Source organism: Cenococcum geophilum, assembly GCF_001692895.1.
Source record: "Cenococcum geophilum 1.58 unplaced genomic scaffold K441scaffold_39, whole genome shotgun sequence".
Taxonomy (NCBI): Eukaryota; Fungi; Ascomycota; class Dothideomycetes; order Gloniales; family Gloniaceae; genus Cenococcum; species Cenococcum geophilum.
Genome location: NW_027137597.1, coordinates 943,637 through 962,451, shown reverse-complemented (window position 1 = coordinate 962,451; position 18,815 = coordinate 943,637). Strand labels below are relative to the sequence as shown.

The following is an 18,815-nucleotide window of genomic DNA, read 5'->3' as shown; positions in this document are numbered from 1 at the left end:
TTATCTACCTTATATAAGAAGAACTTCTTTTAGGTCCTGCTAATAATAATAAAGACATTAAACAGTTTAAGATGCTTCTTCTCTCGGGCCTTCTCCTTTTTATCCTTTTTAGTAACTCCCTTCTTTTTATAAACATTCTGTGGTAAATAGCGGTAAAGATTACCACTCCTTCTCTTAATTCTATGGGTTTCTTCTGCACCTAAACTAAAGTGATATTCATCGTAAAAAGCAACATTATTCTAGTCCTTGGGATGGGGTCTTTTTTTTAGCTATAAATAGCACCAATTCTTCCTTTTATCTGCCTGCTCTGGGTTAAGCCACTTCTCTTCCTCCATCTTTGCATTAATATATCCTTCATCCTCTTTTATAGCTCTTTAAATTGGCTTATTTCTAAGAGGTTAGTAACCTATTCTCTAAGTTAGAACCATTAGAAGATCTTTATAATTTAGGGCCTCTTAAACAATAGTCTGCTATAGGGCTGATTTTAAGTCTTAATTAAGATTAGGGTCGTCCAAATACATAGCAATAGCGTAGGTGTCTTCCTTTATAAGGGCTTAATTTCTCCCTCTTATTTCTGGCCTAAAATTATATATAGTTCTGTATTGCTTTAAGGCTACAATACGTTACTAAGAGCGCTCAGCAATTCTAGTAGCCTGCTGTATAATAGCTNGAGGAATAGCCTTACCNAGTAATTGGCCAAAGATTTTNGCGTAGAGAACTCCTGTGCGTNGAGGAGTCTTTAGATGCTTATTTTCCCCAGCGTTGTGGTATAATTCTGGGGGTGGGGTAAAGTGTTTGGCCCGCATCTTTCGGGATGCAGGCTCCTTAGTGACTCGGGTCATAATTGGTAATTACACCAAACGAATTTAGGTGCGAAATGGTGGTGTCGTGAGGTTTATTATGATTGAGGCATGCTTAGGGGCTTTGTTTGGGTGGGGCGTGCACGTGCCCTAAACCGACACTTATTTCGGCTACGTAGAGGACGTGTTCGGCTATCTGGCTGAAGCGTGTAGCATTCATTTAAGAATCTTATGTAGAAGAATGGGTTATGGTGAGCAAGATTGGTGGCGATAGTATCTCAGGCTCAGTGACACGTGAAAGCCGGGCTGGAAAATCTCTTGAGCCCATGCTTGCTGCAAGGGAGTTCTTATTGGCAGCATCTTAGAAATCTCCGAATCTCTCTACTACAACAATACTCATCTTAGTAATTTGAGGTGGACGGTCGAGAAGAGAAATCGGTAAGCCCGATGTATAAGAACAGGTATTGGCGATACATACCGTAAGTCTGGTTGTTTCGATTGTTCCGAATTATTGGTATTACTTTGCATTTTGATTCGTAGTGTTTTGTGCAGGTGATATGATCAGGGATGCTCTTCACACCCTCCAAACTGCATCTGCCATTTTAGCCACCTTTCCCATTTCTTCAACATCATGCACCCGAACAATGTCTGCTCCTCCCTGTATTGCTGCACTTATAGCTGCAGCTGTTCCCCACGTCCTCTCTCGCGCTTCTTTAACGCCAGTGATTTTTCCCACAAATGATTTCCTACTTGCGCCAATAAGCCAGGGAATGCCGTGTAGTCCAGGGAAGTTCCTAAGATCGCCTAGTCTCCGAAGAAGTTCAAGATTCTGCTCTTGCATTTTAGCAAATCCAATGCCTGGGTCCAGAATGATTCGCCAGCGGCGGATGCCCGCTTTTTCGGCTGCTTGAACATGATTCAAGAGTTCTCGTCCTACGGTCTCGACAACCCCATCCGGATAAGAGACCAACCTATTCATCGTCTCAGGAGTTCCTCGCATGTGCATTAAGCAAACGGTACAGCCTAATCTAGCAACGGTGGCCAGCATGTCTGGATCTAAATTGCCTGCGCTAACGTCATTCACGATATCAGCACCGGCCTTAATGGCTGCCTCTGCAACATCTGCTCGATAAGTGTCTACACTAATAGCGATGTTTTCGGCTTCTGGAAGAGAGCGGATAAGTTTGATTGCTGGTAGAATGCGTGATAGTTCTTCTGCGCCCGTCACTTGAACAGCGCTGGGTCGCGTAGATTGACCACCTACATCGATAATAGTAGCTCCAGCTTCGATGTGGGAGTAAATGGTCCTTTCGAGAGTTGAAAGATCGGATGTAGAATGCATACCACCATCTGAGAAAGAGTCAGGTGTTAAATTAAGAATAGACATGACATGTGTTTTGCGGCATGCATGGTGAGCTGTGATAGGCGGAAGTGTGCGGGAAAGCGGGGTGAGTGATGAAGGCGGATCGCCTGAGCGTGGTAGCTGCTTTAGATGATCCAAAAGTGAGACTTGCGGATGTGGTAGAGGAAGGCTTTCATTGGGGATCAATCTATCATCTAATGAGCGTTGTCATGAATAGTGAAGTGGGTTACTAACTCGCATAGTGGTCTCAGAACGAATTCGCGCTCGAGCATAAGCCGATGCGGGATCTGAAGTCTCTCATTTGAAAAGGTAGTATCGTCATATAGGAGGATGTCAAGATCAATATTCCGGGGCCCCTTATCGATCAATTTGACTCTTCCTAGGTGGTTCTCAATGGATTGAAGCCTATCGAGCAGCTCTATTGGACTCAAAGATGTTTTAATCTGGAAGGCTCCATCAAAATCAAAGCCTCAACCCTCAATTCTCTGAGAAGCGAATATAAAACAATGAAATGGTTGTTTAACTCACTTTGCAAGCGCTGTTTATGAAGTTTCCTTGGTCTAGTACATACATGGCTTTTGTCTCCCATAGACTACTGGTTCTCACGATGCGGATATCGCCTTTCACTTCCATCTCCTTACAAGCCCCTTCAATCATCGCAATCCTGTCGCCGAGATTACTCCCAAGCGCAATGAAGGCCCGGTGTTCTCCTTGGGGGCCGTTATTAGGGATCTGGCTATAATTCGCTATCTTGAAGCGGACAGGAGACATTCTGTAACCGTTGTTCCGAGAAGAAGTATGAGTACCTGTGGTTGAAGAGCTATGGTGGCGTTGTGAAGGAAGAAATATTGTGCGAGACGTGTTGATTACCTTTTCGGACAAGTCTGGACTCTGTTTGGGCGGGAACGCCAAGAGATTACGGTTCCTTGATGGTGATACGTATCTGGAAACATTCCAGGATTTCATTGGCGTCTTTCTGTTATCCACTTACCGTCAAATTCTTCATGGTTGAAGGTCGATAAAAATCTTTTTCATTCTGGAATACGGGTGGAAAAGATGCAAACAGAATGCAAACCAGCCAAGCCAAAAGAAGTCAGTGCCACCTCGTGCACGGTTCCACCTCGGCACTGACTTCTATCGCCGGTGCCTCGGTATAATTCGAAGTCCACCGAATTCCTTTAGATACTCCTTCTAGTTATGGGCATTGAGCTATGTAACAAAGGCTATAGAGGATTACAATTAATCATTAAGTGAGTGAAGGCCTTATCAAGACAACTATAAAGCTACCCCATGTATTTAATTGTGGAGTGCTTCGATATCTCGTCCCAATATGTTTTGTTAGCATCGACTAAAACAGGTCGCGCCGCGGCTCTTCTGGAGCTGAACCAGCCGCCAGACTCCACTCGCCACCCTTCAAAAGCACACTCTCCCCCATCTCCATTGTTCTCTTCACACCCACCTGCAAACCTCTCCCTCTCCTCATATACTCTGTTATTATTTGTCTCCCTCATACATAGGACTAAATTCTATTCCGACCACCATGGCTTCTCCACGTACGTTGCTTCTCACTATCACATGCGTCATATCACATGCATCACCATTCCCTACTGTTTGGCTTTGTTGCTAACAATCAAGTAGAGCAAATCCGCACAACTGTCACTGACCTTCTAAAGATCAACCACCCCATTCTCCTTGCTGGTATGAACGTCGCTGCAGGCCCAAAGCTTGCCGCTGCCGTCACAAATGCAGGTGGTTTAGGTGTCATTGGTGGTGTGGGGTACACACCTGATATGCTACGGGAACAGATCGCAGAGCTAAAGAGCTTCCTGAAAGACAAGAATGCCCCATTCGGTGTGGATCTGCTGCTACCTCAGGTCGGTGGAAGCGCGCGGAAGACAAAGTAAGCTCATTTATCTTACTCCTCGAAACGCAGATAATGCCTCGGCATCTTTACGATCATCAATGATTACTATTTGCGCATTCTTACTCTTGATTTCGACTTGAGGGACAAGCTATTACTGACACTTGCATGTGAAACAGCTATGACTACACCAAGGGCAAGCTTGACAAACTCGTCGACATAATCATCGACTCTGGGGCCAAGCTATTCGTCTCCGCCGTTGGCGTACCGCCAAAGGCTGTCGTTGATCGCCTTCACAAGGCCGGCGTCCTGTACATGAACATGATCGGACACCCAAAGCACGTTAAGAAGTGCCTTGATATTGGCGTCGATATCATCTGCGCACAAGGCGGCGAGGGTGGTGGCCACACAGGCGATGTCCCAACTTCAATCCTGATCCCTACCGTCGCGGAGATGGTTAAGGGACACAAGTCGCCCATGACTGGCGCTCAGGTGCAGATAATTGCTGCAGGTGGTCTCTTCAATGGCCAGTCTCTCGCAGCAGCCCTCATGCTCGGCGCCTCGGCGGTCTGGATTGGTACCCGCTTCGTTCTGTCAGAGGAAGCCGGAGCACCGAAAGCACACCAAGAAGCTGTTCGCACCGCAGGTTTCGATGACAATGTGCGCACCATTATCTTTACTGGTCGACCACTTCGCGTCCGTATGAACCCTTATATTCAGAACTGGGAGGAGAACAGGCAAAACGATATTAAGGAGCTTACAGAAAAGGGCGTCATTCCTGTTGAGCATGACCTCGAGAAGATGGGTGATGACATTGATGATGATACAATGGATAGCGCGCGCCCGTTCTTAATGGGCAAGGCTGCAGCCGTAGTTAACGAGAAAAAGAGCGCGAAAGCTATTGTAGATGAGATGGTTGGAGATGCCGTTGTTTGGATGCAGAAAGGAAACTCTTATATTGTGTCAAAGCCAAGGTTGTAGGGTTGTACATGTACAGACTGGGTTGTAATTTATCACTGAACATTTATGCATTTAGTGTCCACTTTATGAGTACAGATATTTCTTGTAGATTTTTGAGATTAGAAGGTATTTCGTTGTCTTTTACTGAACGCTAAAACACTGATAATATTTCAATACCATCCCATCTTCACCCTTGCTTTCAACTCCACAGTCTCGTACAGCGCGGCCTCCTACGAAGGCCCAAATAACGCAGACGTCGAACTCTTCGCCCGCAGCTCCAGCATGCTCGCACAATCTAGTCATCTAGTCAGCGCCTTAACTTTTGGACTAGCAGAACTACGTCTGAAGGAACTCGCTTCTTCCAAGAAACGGTTGCATCGACTGCTACAGGAATGAAGATCAAGCTCTATCTCATCCACGGTGCAACATCTAGCGGTGTATTAGGCATTAATGCAAATAGTGCGACGGAGTTCGTCACCTAACCTTTTAACGCGGACAAAAGCGCTATTGCGGCCTTCATCGATGAATTGATAGCCTCTTCACAGAATTCTTCACTTCTAGGTTACAGCTCCTTGACCAACGCAACCGGCGCGCAACTCGTTGCCAACGGAGATTACGTGACGGGCAGTCATTATGTCGATACAGCTATGCTTGGCACAGAGAACGATGGCAACCCGGTCGTTGACCTTAAAAAGTATTGGGCACTAACAACCTATTCGTGGTGGATGTAAGCATTCATCCAGACTTGCCGACGGGAAATACTCGGGCTATGGTCATAGTCGTCGCCGAGAAGGTTGCTAAACGTATCCTTGCCCTCTCCGCTGGGTCAACCTCCACTGCAGGAGCGAGCAGCATCTCTTCCATGATTTCAGCGAGCGCAACGAGTCCGGTCGTCACGCTGCCCGGCGGAACAGGCGGCCCGCTTTCAACTGGAGCAGCTTCGTCAGTCTCTGCTGTCCCGGCGGCCCTGGCACCTGTGTCTTCGAAAGCTGCAGCATTAATGTCGACCCGAATCGCACTTGCTTGTTACCGTCTTACCACTGTCTCAGTTACCTACCTTGACTCGGTGACCGACTTAGTCTACTACCCCTCTACCGTTCTCATGTATATATAGAGGCTCTAGAGCCACATTCAATAGACAGAGTCCTCATCATTCATTGTCCGTTCGACAATTAACTCCTCGGTCAAATGTTACAAAGCGTCCGCAGCGCCCCAGTCAACCTTATCACGGGCCGCTCAGGAATATTCCTCGATGGGTGAGGGACGAGAATTTGGACTACGGGCTCGAAGCTAGCCGATGAAGCGGTAGGAAGTCACAGGAGCTTCCGCCATGGTTGGGGTTTATCGTGATAATTTTCTGTGATTGCGTGGGCGACGTGGTGTGCGCTGCATATGATTTTATGAGAGCCGGGAGAGGCCATCCAGGTGCGGATTGGCTAGGACCGGGGAGGAGGGTTGGGAGGTAAGCGGGGTTGACGGAAGGAATAGGAAAGTTCTGGGAGTTGATGAAGGCGCTATGGTGGATTGACCGGCGTTCCGTGAAGTATGGGACATTGTGACGAATGTGTGGAAGAGAGGACGAGCAAGAGAGGACTGGTTAGAATCCTTCCGGTCAATTGGCCAGAAACAAACGCAGTTTGAGCCCTCTTTACTTATTGATTTAAAAAAAAGTCGTGTCTTTGAGGCATACATGTTTTCTTCCCAGTTTTGGCGTGTATCCTCGAAAGTGAAGAACGTTAAGGGGTTGTTCGGTTGCACCTCCGTTACGAATATGGAGGCTCCATATTGTAACGGAACCGGAGCTAAATATGAATATGAGTCTGTTGTTCGGTAGATCTGACGACTTTTGAATATGGAGCTCCTCCATATCGGTAAGCGCGTCAAATTTGCAAGCTATACTGTATACGGTAGTTAAAATGAGGTTCTTGGCACCGTTTCAATATGTAGCCTTCGAGCTCCCGTTCCATATTCCATATCAATCTGGAGCTCTCGTATGCACGACTTCTTGTAATATGGCGACTCCACACAGCCCGATCGCAATACTGCTGTCGCATTTGCAAGCCTTATATAATGTTATTATCTTATTAGACGCGCATTCCTGTGCGCCGCAGGCGTCGCGGGCGTCGCGGGCGTCGCTGGAACTCTACTACGGCTCCTACGGGAGGTAGACGAAGGTGTAGAAAGCGTCGGTCGCAGAGAGGGCGTTGGCCGAGGAGGCTCCATTAATACACCAAAGTAGGGAGTCGTAATAGAGGCCTTGTGGCAGAGACAGGCTGACTCGCATCGCTTACCGACGTTAATCACGCATTCTGCGAAGTCAAATCTGGAGCCTCATCTGGAGCCACCGAACAATCGCCTTTATTACAGATTCAAACGAACCACGGTGGTAGCCGCCACTAATTACAGAACGGGCGACACTAAAAGGCGCACGGATTGAACAGTTATGAGATGGAGCCGATTTGCAACCGAACATACCCTTAAAAAGTATATAGATTAGATGCACGATCGCTGCGAGGTTGTGATTCTTGCAAATGGAGGCCATACGAAAGAGTGAATTGTACATAGAAATCGTATAGAGTTGCATCAAGTGCAGATACCCCTATTGCGCACGGGCACTGACAAGGAGGGCGTCGTACCCCTTGTACAGGTATTTCACGCGCGACATGGCTTTCGAAGCTCCCTTCGGATGGGCATTCGCCTCCGCCAAGGGAGCTGACGAAGTCCTACAGAAAAAGGAAGAATGGAAGAAGTGGCTAGACCCGACCCGTTGTGACCTCTACTTCGCCTTCATAGAGTCCTATTTCTTCAAGCACCCCCTTTTGATTTGAAGCCTTTGTTCATGATCCTTGCTCAAACAAAGAGTTTGCAGTCTTTGTAGTGTGTATTACTGTACGATTTTCAAGATTACTAGGGTGCTCGGGTTAAGGCGCAATGTACTATGCTGTAAGCTAAGGTTTCAACTTCTGCCGCTTTCTCGCTTATATAGGAATCTCGCTACACATAACGTAGCTGATAGGGTTATGACGGTGGGATAGTTATGACGGTGCGTTTGGTAGGACCCCCTACAAGCGCATTGACAATGTCCAGAACTTCGGCCAGGGGCCTACCGCCTTTCTAATGGCTCTACTTCTTACCCGGTTAGGCGTATTTCCAGTTTAAAGTTATTGCTCAGCAGCGTATTAAAGGGGGAGTTACGTGGGGCTCTGCACGATGCCTGTCGAAGCTCTATCGAAGCTCTATCGAAGCTCTGTCGAAGCTCTATCGAAGCTCTACACGAAGTCCTGAACGAAGCTCTACAAAAGCTCTATGCTACCTTAGCAACGCTGCCCACCCTTATAACCCTATCAACTACGTCACTATGGCTCTAAAATATTTCTCGTCTTTTTTCCGAAGGCCTCGGGGTTTCCCGCCGATCTCTAGGAGACACATCGACAAACTAAGAGCCTCTCAACACCTCTTTAAACCTGAGGATAAGAATAACTTAGTGGTCAATAAATTAGATATTCAGCCATCGTTGGTGAGTGTCTAGTAAAACCATCTTTTATGAAGGCGCTGCTCACAGACTTGGTATAGATCGGTACACGAGCGTACATATACAAACCACTTAGGAATAATTATATTCGCTTGCTACATTTAGAGCCTGGAAATTTCGGAGATTCCCTACAAGGCCAACTTATTCACTATACACATCGCGCTTCTACACGAGCATATGAAGCACTATCATACTGTTGGGGTAACCCTAGACAAATTTCAAAAAATGGACTTTATATCAAGGGCGATAATGGCGAAATTAATTGCATTCCTATTACACCAAATCTTGAGGACGCTCTTCGTCATTTGCGTTCTCCTCACCTTACGCGAACTCTTTGGGTTGACGCTATTTGCATTAATCAGCAACATTTGGCGGAGAAGACAAGACAAATTGCTCGGATGAGTAAAGCTTATGAAGGGGCGTCGCGTGTCCTAGTTTGGCTTGGACATGCGAACGAGACCACTGCCTATGGAATGGATATTCTGCAGTATATCATAAATAGGCCAGATCGAACCTTTGCGCCACCCTGGGCAGCGGAGGTACGATCATCTCCTATGGGTTTATTTTGAGCAGGCATCATCGATCTCCTTTCCAGACAATGGTTCGAACGGACCTGGGTTGTGCAAGAAACTACACTTGCGCATATCGTCACCATTATATGTGGCAATGAAACAGTATCCTGGCCAGCATATGATGTAGATATTCTCCGAAGGATACGAAAATTGGCCCAATTTTCCGTGGTATCACCAAAATGGGCCCAGGCCGGTCTTTCGGATGCCACCCTTGATCCTTTTATCTCCATCTTAGAGAGGCAGCTTATCCACCGGAACTCTGCATTGAGTCACGGAAACTTTTTAGACCAAAATCAGGGGGATCTTCTAGACCATATGTACGACACGCGCCATAAGCATACATCAAATCCTCACGACAAGATATATGCTCTCCAAAGCATTGTAAAATACACTCCCACCGGCTTACCTTTTCGGCCGGATTACTCGCAATCTGTTGAGAAAACGTATGATAGGCTTTATGCGGAATTCCGGTTGTGGAACAATACCACTGCTTTGTACCCGCCCCGTTCAGAGAACGCCGGAAGTGTAGGAATAGGAGGCCATCAAGTGTCATGGTTGCAATAATAATAGTATTTGTTATACAGGGTGTATTGGCTTTTATATTTATGTTAACAGTAAAACCAGATAGGGCTTTGCGCGGGGGTATTGTGGTAGTGTGATTTGGCCCCCTGAATACAACATCTAGATTGGGCATAGGTTAGTTACATAGATGGGCCCGTAGCCTCAGAGTCTTCAACAACTCAGACAGGACAGACAGACAGGACAGAAAGATAATTTCTCCTTCAATACATCTTCTTTTCTTTTCTTCTTCTTTATTTTTATTTTTTTATATATCCATTGTATTATACTACGTACAATACTACGCATACAGCCTCTAGGCTATAGCGCTATAGTTCTATATATATAAATCCTTTCTAGACAACTTAATATATCCTAATAGCTATATCTTGGTAGTTTATAAACCTCTAGATTGGGGGTTTACTACTCCCTAGTAAAGCTAGATTGCTAATAACTACTAAATAGTAAGAAAACGGTAAAAATGCAAGACTATAAGAAATCCTAACGCCTATCCCTATCCTATTTATAATTTATTTCTATTCTTTTACTTACTAATATCTATTTACTAGGAGCCTAGTAGGGATTACCCTCTTTTAAAAATCTTACTACTATTAGCTACTTTCTAATAGCTATTTCTATCCGATTTAGAAATAGAAAAAGCGGCTTTCTTTCTTTTTTTATATAAAATAACATCTTTAGAGAGAGAGAGAAGACTAGATACCTTTGTATTTCTTCTCTCTCCTCTATAAAGATTATATTCTAGTAGTAAGTACCTAAGAGTTTATATAGCTCTATATTCCCTAAAACATTTACCTTCTTTATCTTTCCCTATTACTTTAGAAAGGATTTAAAATACCCTTTTAGCATATCTATCCTTAAGGGCTTTAAGAGAAAAGGAGTAGCTTCTTTTATAGATTCTAATATAGTGTTTCCCTTTATTTTTGTTCTATTATAAATTGTTTTTCTACTATTTTAGTATCTTTTCTCTTGCTACTCTCCCTATATAGGCTAAAGAGGTATAAAAAGAATATATTTTTCTTCTAAAAAGGCCCTTTTTAGCTAACTAATTTACTATTTTATTTCCGTATATTTCTATATAACTAGGAACCTAATAGAAGTTAATAAAGATATTTTATTAGCTAAATAGGAACAACTTTAAGTAATTTTATAGACTAGTTCTTATCCTCCTATAAGAGAATTAAGCTATAATCTTTTAATAGCTACCTAACTATCTATAAAGATATAGACCTATTTATCTTTTAGTCTTTATTATTTTAAGTATTCTAGGGTCCTATAGACTGTATAAAGCTCTATATTTATTAGCATTTTATTAAAGTACTAAGATCCTATTAGTAATATAAGGTAATATACCACTCGACTAGCATAATAAATATTAATTCTCCTTACTTACTATTGCTATTATAATATAAGTCTTGCTATCCTAAAATTTGCTTCTTAATATATAGTGCTTTCTTACTTAAGAGTTATAAGTAGATATCTTATTAGGAGGGCCGCTAAGGCGCTAGTAGTAAGTAAGCTAATAGCGATTTTCTATCCTAGGGATGGAAAATCCTTATTAGCTAATTTAAGTTAGGGTCTTTAAAATATTATACTTCTACTCCCTTTTAACCTAACCTTTAACTTATATATATAGAGTATTTATATTAATAAATGTCTCTAGTGCCTTATTTGGGTTCGCCTTTATTATTATATCTACTAGTAGGTTATCTATCGGGAATAAGGCAAGTTGCCGTCGCATGAAGCATATTGCCGTCACATGTTAACGTGGCCCTAGCGTGGTAAGGAACCTTAAGTTCCTTACCCCTTTCCTTATTCCTATTAAAAAAAGAATCAACCAACATCACTATAACCCTACTTGAGTAGTCGTTATTAGTAAGTTACCCTATATTTCTAACACTAATTAGTGGTTAAATATACAGTCAACTATAAAGTAGCTAGGTTTTTAAATAGAAGAGATAGTCTCATATAGGGGTGCTATATACGCTTATATGGAATGGATCCTAGCAATATTATACTACCTTAGACTTGCGGAAAACTAGTAACAGAAGTATTACTAAGTACTAGGAGATACCAAGTTGCGTCTATTACGCAGAACAACCACGTTTACGAAGATTTAGTTAAGTACTTTAGGTCAGAAGTATTACTAAACCTATAGTCCTAAAATTAACGTCTAAAACGCGTTAAACAACTATGTATATAAAGATTTGGTTAAGTACTTTAGGTTAGAAGTATTACTAAACCTATAGTCCTAAAGTTAACATCTAAAACGCGTTAATAACATCTTAATTACTTACCTTTTAATAGCAAACCTACGAGATTCTATAAAGCCAAAAACCCTACCTACCTTTGACGTACGACACCCCGTTAATTCTATACCTACTATAGCATTAACCTACCTAAAGAAGTATAAGAAAAGCATTAACCTAAAGACGTGGGATATAGATATTAACCCTATAAACGCTAAGGAATAGAACCTAAACGGATTCTTAGTATACTGTATAGTATACTATATAGATAGCAAATATAATAATACTAAGCTATAGTATTATATAAAGGAGGACTTTATTAGATGGATAAAGGAAATATAGGCTCTTATAAAGAAGGACGTTATATAAGACTTTCGTAACTTCCTTTAAGAGAATAGAGTATTTATCCCTATAGATGGGGGTGCCATTAAAGACAATATCTAGGAGTAAGTTATTAACGTAAAAAAAGAGTATAAATGGACTCTATAAGAGGTTAAGCACTAACTATACACTAAGAGGAAGCTTAACTTATAATAAAATCTAAATAATACGCTAATAGAGACGCGCTCTAATTCCATTACTCTAGGCATAAGTTCTTACGTTCTATATTTATCGCTTCTACCTCTATCTCTAGCTCCCTAGGATCTACTAATTTAACTAGTAATATTAACCACTACCCCTTAAAAGCAAGCGCAAGATCCCCTTACTTCGCGATTTAATAACCTTTAAACTCTACTATAGGAAGATTAGGTACCACGCCGTATTCCATTAAGCCCTATATCTCTACTATAGCCTATAAAGTAATCCCCACCTTAATCTCTAATGCAATTTTAACGTAGTCTAATACTACTTAGAGGTACCTTAAAAATGCTTATAGAGCTTACAAAGCTCTATACGGACTAAGAAAAGAAGTTTAGCAGGGAACTATATAATATCCTTAATTTAAAGCTATATATCTTCTATAACTATTACTAGAAGGTTAGACTAGAACCTAACTAATATTATAACGCCTATTCCGTTATACTTAAGGGCCGCGTTAGTACCTTCTATTATAATTATTTGGTAGAAAAAGGATATAATTTTAACTAAATAATATATAAGATAAGATGCTACTTTAAAATAGAAGAGAATAAGCAGCAATATATATTGGAGTAAAGAGAGACTACCTTTCTAAAAATTATTACTATAAACCCAGGTATCTCTCGGCTTAATTATCTTTAAAAGCTCTTTAATTAACTTTAGATAATTTAGTATAGTTTATCTAAATTATATTAAGAGGACCTTAGCCTATATAATTAAGTTATTAGCGTATGCTAAGGTATTAAAAAATATAATCTTACTCTCTTTAACCCTATAAGTACTTATAAAGGAGTATATACTTAATTAAGATCCTCTATTAGCACCGCTCTATACTCTTAAAAAGTATAGTAATTTAACACCTAACTCTAATCTACCTTAATCGACCTAGCTGACCAACACAATTATAACTAGACTAATTAAATATATAGTAAACGTGGTAGGGGATACGGTAAAGGGTATAATTAATATTAACTATAAGGTAATTATAGAGGTCCTTATAGAGGTTTACTTCGGAGCAATTATTAGAAGAAGTACTATATTTATAAGAAGCTAAATTACTAGTTAATTAGACACCCTCTTAATAGACAAAAGGAGGCATATAATAGGTTTCGCTAGAGCGCACAAAATATTAGAAACTAAAAGGTTATTATAGCTTACTTCTAAAACTTCCTAGTTTAATATAAAGGCAAAGAAGATCTTAAGGGTAAGGTTAATAAGGCTAAATAGCTCCTTATAGATATAGAAATTAAGGACTACTCTCCTAACTAATACTTTACTAAATATAATAAGGTAAATGGCATATAAACCATTACTATCCTTAATAACCAATCTATGCTCTATTCTATTATAAAGTTAGATATCTTTAATAAGCCAAAAGAAAGTTTCGCGTTCTCCTTTAATAATAGATACTCGGTAAACGTCTTCTATAGCATTATATTAGATACTAGAGCTATAGGAGTATTTATAGCAGGAGAGCCTTAAGTTCAAGCTCTTTAGCAGCTTAATAGCTCTATTTAGATTAACTAATTAACAGTAGGCTAATATACAATTCGCTTTAGTAAGGGTACTATAATCTTTCTTAGCACAATTAAGGTCTAAACCCTATTAGAATATATTACTTTCTATATTATCCCTATAAATACCCCATTTCTATTCTATATCCAAAATATAAATAAATTAAGTATTAAGCTTAATAACCTTAAAAATATACTTATCTAGGGAGATAATTAGGTGCCCGTTATACGTAAGTAGGGTTATTTTTAGTTGCTCCTTTAACAGCTAGAAAGAAGCGTTACTTAGAGCTACCTAACTAAGTTAGAGTTACGTTAACTACACTATTATTTTAGCCACCTATCTATTCACTAATTACTTAGGGTTCTTTAGTAAGTAGGTTATAAAGTTAAGGTTAAGGTAATTAAACATCTTATAAAGTACTACTACTACTACTAAATAAACTAGAAGTCCCCTAGCCAATTTAAGTTTACTCTTAAAAATAACTATAACTTTAACTTTTATATCATTATGGATGTTATATATCTTAGCGGTAAGCTAGTACTCTAAGTTATTAACTTCTTAACCTCCTTCTAAGCTGCACGCTTTTTAAAAGATATATTAGCTAAGAATATATAGGATACTCTTTAATTATACTAGATTAATATCTACCTAGGACCCCCTAATTAAATCATTTATAATATAGGAAAGAACTTCTTATCTATAAAGTTTTAATAATAGGTAAAGGCAATAATAATTAAGGTTAAGGAAGTCCCCGTTAAGGCATATAATAGTATTAAAAAAGTAGAATAATATTATACGCTATTACGCCGCGTATATAAGATTATTTCTTTAAAACTAAAGGGTACTAGTAAAGAGCTTATCTTATAGATAGCTGTTAAGGCTATTAATAATACCGCTAGCCTAAATAGGCTTATACCTACGTTACTAGTCTTTAGCGCCTACCCTTAAATAACTAATAATTCTCTATTATCTCCCTTTATTATATAATAAGCTAAGGCTATTCACAAGGCAATAAAGGAGGTATAATATCTTTATGCTACGCGCTAGGTTAACAACGCACTAGAAATAAGAAATAGCCTAAATACCTTAACTACGCTTAATCTATTACTCTAATCAGAGGTACGTATATAGCGTAAAAAGGGAGGATAGTTAGGCCTATATAAACTCATTATAATTAATAGTTAAACTTATACTCTTTAGATGCCCTATAAACCTACTTAATTCTACTTAACCGTTATTAAGCCCTATTATAGGGATAATAGCTTTAAGCCTTTATAGGATACCCTAGAGAATACCCTAGAGGAGAACTATAATTAATATGCTCTAGAAGGCGAAGGCGATTCTAATATAATTATAGTAGATATACCGCAACTATAACGCGGTAAAGGTCGCCTAAAAGAATTATAAAATCGCTAACATCTTATTAATTTTAAAGAGTAATTTATTACCGCTATTAAGAATAGAGATAAACTATTAATGGCCTTTATAATAGCTAAAGAGAAGGCTAACTTTAAACTTATAAAATAGCTCTAAAAAAAAGGCCGTATTATAACTCTAGGAGCTCCTTTCCAAGCATTTAATAAGTAGGAGATTAACGGTCTTATTATAAGAGAAGTCTTTAAATTTAAGAAATACAACCCTACTAAGTTTGATAGAGTCCGCATATTTAAGTTAAGAATAGTTAATAAGATTAAAGGTAAAGCTACTAATACCCTATTTAAGAAGTTAAGGCTAGTTATTTAAGGTTATAANAATAATAGTAAGNAAGTAATCCTTATATAATCCCCTATAATTTAACAATCTAGTTAATAAGTTATTATTATACTAGCTCCCTCCTTAATAAAGAATAGGATAGCGGTTTACCTATAAGATATTACTTAGGCCTATACCTAATTAAAGACGCGCCTTTAGCGCTTAATACTAGTATACCTTCTAGAGCAAATTCGCTACTAATATCCCGAGGATATAATTATAGTCGTACTTAAGCTATTATATAGAATTGTAGAGGTAGAAACTTATTAGTGGGCTACCTATAGTAAGCACTATAAGGAGAAGCTTTTAATAACTACTTTTATATTTAATCCCTGCTTCCTTATTACAACTATAAGAACTCTATTTAAAATTATCGGCATATAAATAGATAATATAATTATCTTAGAAGACAACTAATTTTTAGCTCTTAAAGAAGATAAGCTAGTAAAGGTAAATCTTATAGCAAAGCTAAAGGAAAGACTTAACTTAGTAATACTATTACTCTTTAATAGATATATCCTCTCCCTAAATAAGGGCTCTATTGCTCTACGCTAGAAGGGTTAAGGTAAAAAGATTAATGTTATTAATATTAATTCTCTAAAGTAAGGATATATAGAGCAACGCGCTTATAGAGCTTATATAGCTTCTATCTGTTAACCTAAGGCTTCCTTTAATCTCTCTATTGCCGCTTAATACTAGAAACTAACTAAGAATAACGTTCTTACCCTAAATAAGCGTCTTTTTTAGTAAATAAACCATCTTAACAGGGGACTACTTTATGTGCCTATTAATCTTCCTACCGCTAAGCTCTTTATATTCATTAATAGATCGTTTATAAATAATAAAGATTTTAGCTCCTAGCTAAAATATAAGATTATTATTATAAATAAATCTACTAAAGAGAATAACTTTATAATCTATAGTAACCTTATCTATTAGAGCTTAACTAAAAGTAAGCGCGTTACTTAAAGCATTCTAGTATTAGAGATATATAGAATAATTAGCGGAGTTAATATAGTAATTGCAATTAGAACTACCCTTAAAATAATTATAGACCGGCTTAAACTTCCTACTATCCCTATAATTATATATACTAACTTATATTCCCTCTATAAGTATTTAGTTAAGCTTAGTACTATAAAGAAGAAGCGTTTTATAATTAATATTATAGCACTTTAATAGTCCTATAAGCGTTAAAAACTCTTTAAGATTTAATAGATTAATAGCTAAGATAACCTAGTAGATATAATAATAAAGGCAAACCTAAATAAGGTACTAGAGATATTTATTAATATAAATACTCTATATATATAAGTTAAAGGTTAGGTTAAGAGGGAAATTTAGAGAAGTTAAGATTTTATAGAACTTTAACCACCGGTTAAAATTATTTAATTAGTTAAATCCTTGCCAAGAGCGCCGCGCCTAATTAATTTAGGTAGCGGTATAAACTTTTACTAACTAATTAGGATTTTCTATACCCGGCATAGAAAATCGCCATTAGCTCGCTTACTACTAGCGTCTTAGCGGCCTACCTATCTTCGCGTTATCTACTAAATTCTACTAACTACCGCATTATTATATATCGTCTGGTTTTATTATATATTATCTAGTTTTATTGCATATTATCTGGTATTATTATATACTATCTGTTTGTATATATATATATATAGCAACTATAAAAAGAAGAGTTGCCAGTATCGGGAATAAGGCAAGTTGCTATCGCATAAAGTATATTGCCGTCACGTGTTAATATGGCCCTAGCATAGTAAGGAACCTTAAGTTCCTTACCCCTTTCCTTATTCCTATTAAAAAAAGAATTAACTAACATCACTATAACCCTACTTAAGTAGTTGTTATTAGTGAGTCACCCTATGTTTCCAACATTATCTTAGCTATTTATTTATTAAATTTTAAAGAGTTTTTAACGCTTATAGGATTATTAAAGTGCTATAATATTAATTATAAGGCGCTTCTCCTTTATAGTACTAAGTTTAACTAAATACTTATAGAGGGAATATAAGTTAGTGTATATAATTATAGGGATAATAAAAAGTTTGAGTTAATCTATAATTATCTTTAGGGTAGTTCCAATTGTAATTGCTATATTAACTCCGCTAATTATTCTATATATCTCTAACGCTAAAACGCTTTAAGTAATATACTTACTTTTAGTTAAGCTCTAATAGATAAGATTGCTATAAATTATAAAGTTATTCTCTCTAGTAGATTTATTTATAATAATAATCTTATATCCTAGCTAGGAGCTAAAATCTTTATTATTTATAAACGATCTATTAATAAATATAAAGGGTTTAGTGGTAGGAAGATTAATAGGCATATAGAGTAGTCCCTAATTAAAATGGTTTATTTGCTAAAAAAAACGCTTATTTAGGGTAAGAACGTTATCCTTAGTTAGTTTCTGGTGTTAAGCGGTAATAGATAAATTAAAGGAAGCCTTAGGTTAATAGATAGAAGTAATATAAGCTCTATAGGCGCGTTACTCTATATATCCTTACTTTAAAGAATTAATATTAATAACGTTAATCTTTTTACCTTAACCCTTCTAGCGTAAAGTAATAGAATCCTTATTTAGGGAGAGGACGTATTTATTAAAGAGTAATAGTGTTATTAAATTAAGCTTTCCCTTTAGTTTTACTATTAGATTTACCTTTACTAGCTTATTTTCTTTAAGAGCTAAGAATTAGTTATCTCCTAAGATAATTATATTATTAGTTTATATACTAATAATTCGGAATAGAGTTCCTATAGTTATAATAAGGAAGTAGGGATTAAATATAGATATAATTATTAAAAGCTTCTCTTTATAGTGCTTGCTATAGGTAGCCCACTAATAAGTTTTTACCTTTGCGATTCCGTATAATAGCTTAAGTATAACTATAATCGTATCTTTAGGATATTAGTGGCGAATTTGCTCTAGAAGGTGTGCTAATATTAAGCGCTAAAGGTGCATCTTTAATTAGGTGTAGGCCTAAGTAATATCTTATAAATAGACCGCCATTCTATTCTTTATTAAGGAGGGAGCTAATATAATAATA

At 38.4% G+C, this 18,815-nt stretch overlaps 3 protein-coding genes across 3 annotated transcripts; 2 read left to right on the top strand and 1 right to left on the bottom strand.

Moving 5' to 3' along the window:
• Positions 1-1,374: 1,374 nt before the first annotated feature.
• Positions 1,375-2,934, bottom strand: K441DRAFT_575149 (folic acid synthesis protein-like protein; the record flags this gene model as incomplete). Its single annotated transcript, XM_067644144.1, has 3 exons — positions 1,375-2,350; positions 2,398-2,606; positions 2,692-2,934. The coding sequence occupies 3 exons, from the start codon at positions 2,932-2,934 to the stop codon at positions 1,375-1,377; spliced, it is 1,428 nt and encodes a 475-aa protein (XP_067500951.1).
• A 680-nt stretch (positions 2,935-3,614) lies between these two features.
• Positions 3,615-5,178, top strand: K441DRAFT_664738 (2-nitropropane dioxygenase). Its single transcript, XM_067649396.1, has 3 exons — positions 3,615-3,716; positions 3,802-4,063; positions 4,204-5,178. Exons 1-3 carry the CDS (start codon positions 3,704-3,706, stop codon positions 5,003-5,005), a joined length of 1,077 nt encoding a protein of 358 aa, XP_067500950.1. The 5' UTR covers positions 3,615-3,703; the 3' UTR covers positions 5,006-5,178.
• Positions 5,179-8,572: 3,394 nt separating this feature from the next.
• On the top strand, positions 8,573-9,652 carry K441DRAFT_574698 (HET-domain-containing protein; the record flags this gene model as incomplete). The annotated part of the gene is given in 2 exon segments (XM_067644110.1): positions 8,573-9,074; positions 9,087-9,652. Coding segments are annotated over 2 exon segments (1,068 nt in total), but the record flags the coding sequence as incomplete, so codon positions are not given.
• Positions 9,653-18,815: the final 9,163 nt, after the last annotated feature.

Coding starts and splice junctions, on each gene's coding strand:
- K441DRAFT_664738 (XM_067649396.1), top strand. Junction 4,064..4,203: donor GGAAGCGCGCGGAAGACAAA/GTAAGCTCATTT, acceptor CATGTGAAACAG/CTATGACTACACCAAGGGCA.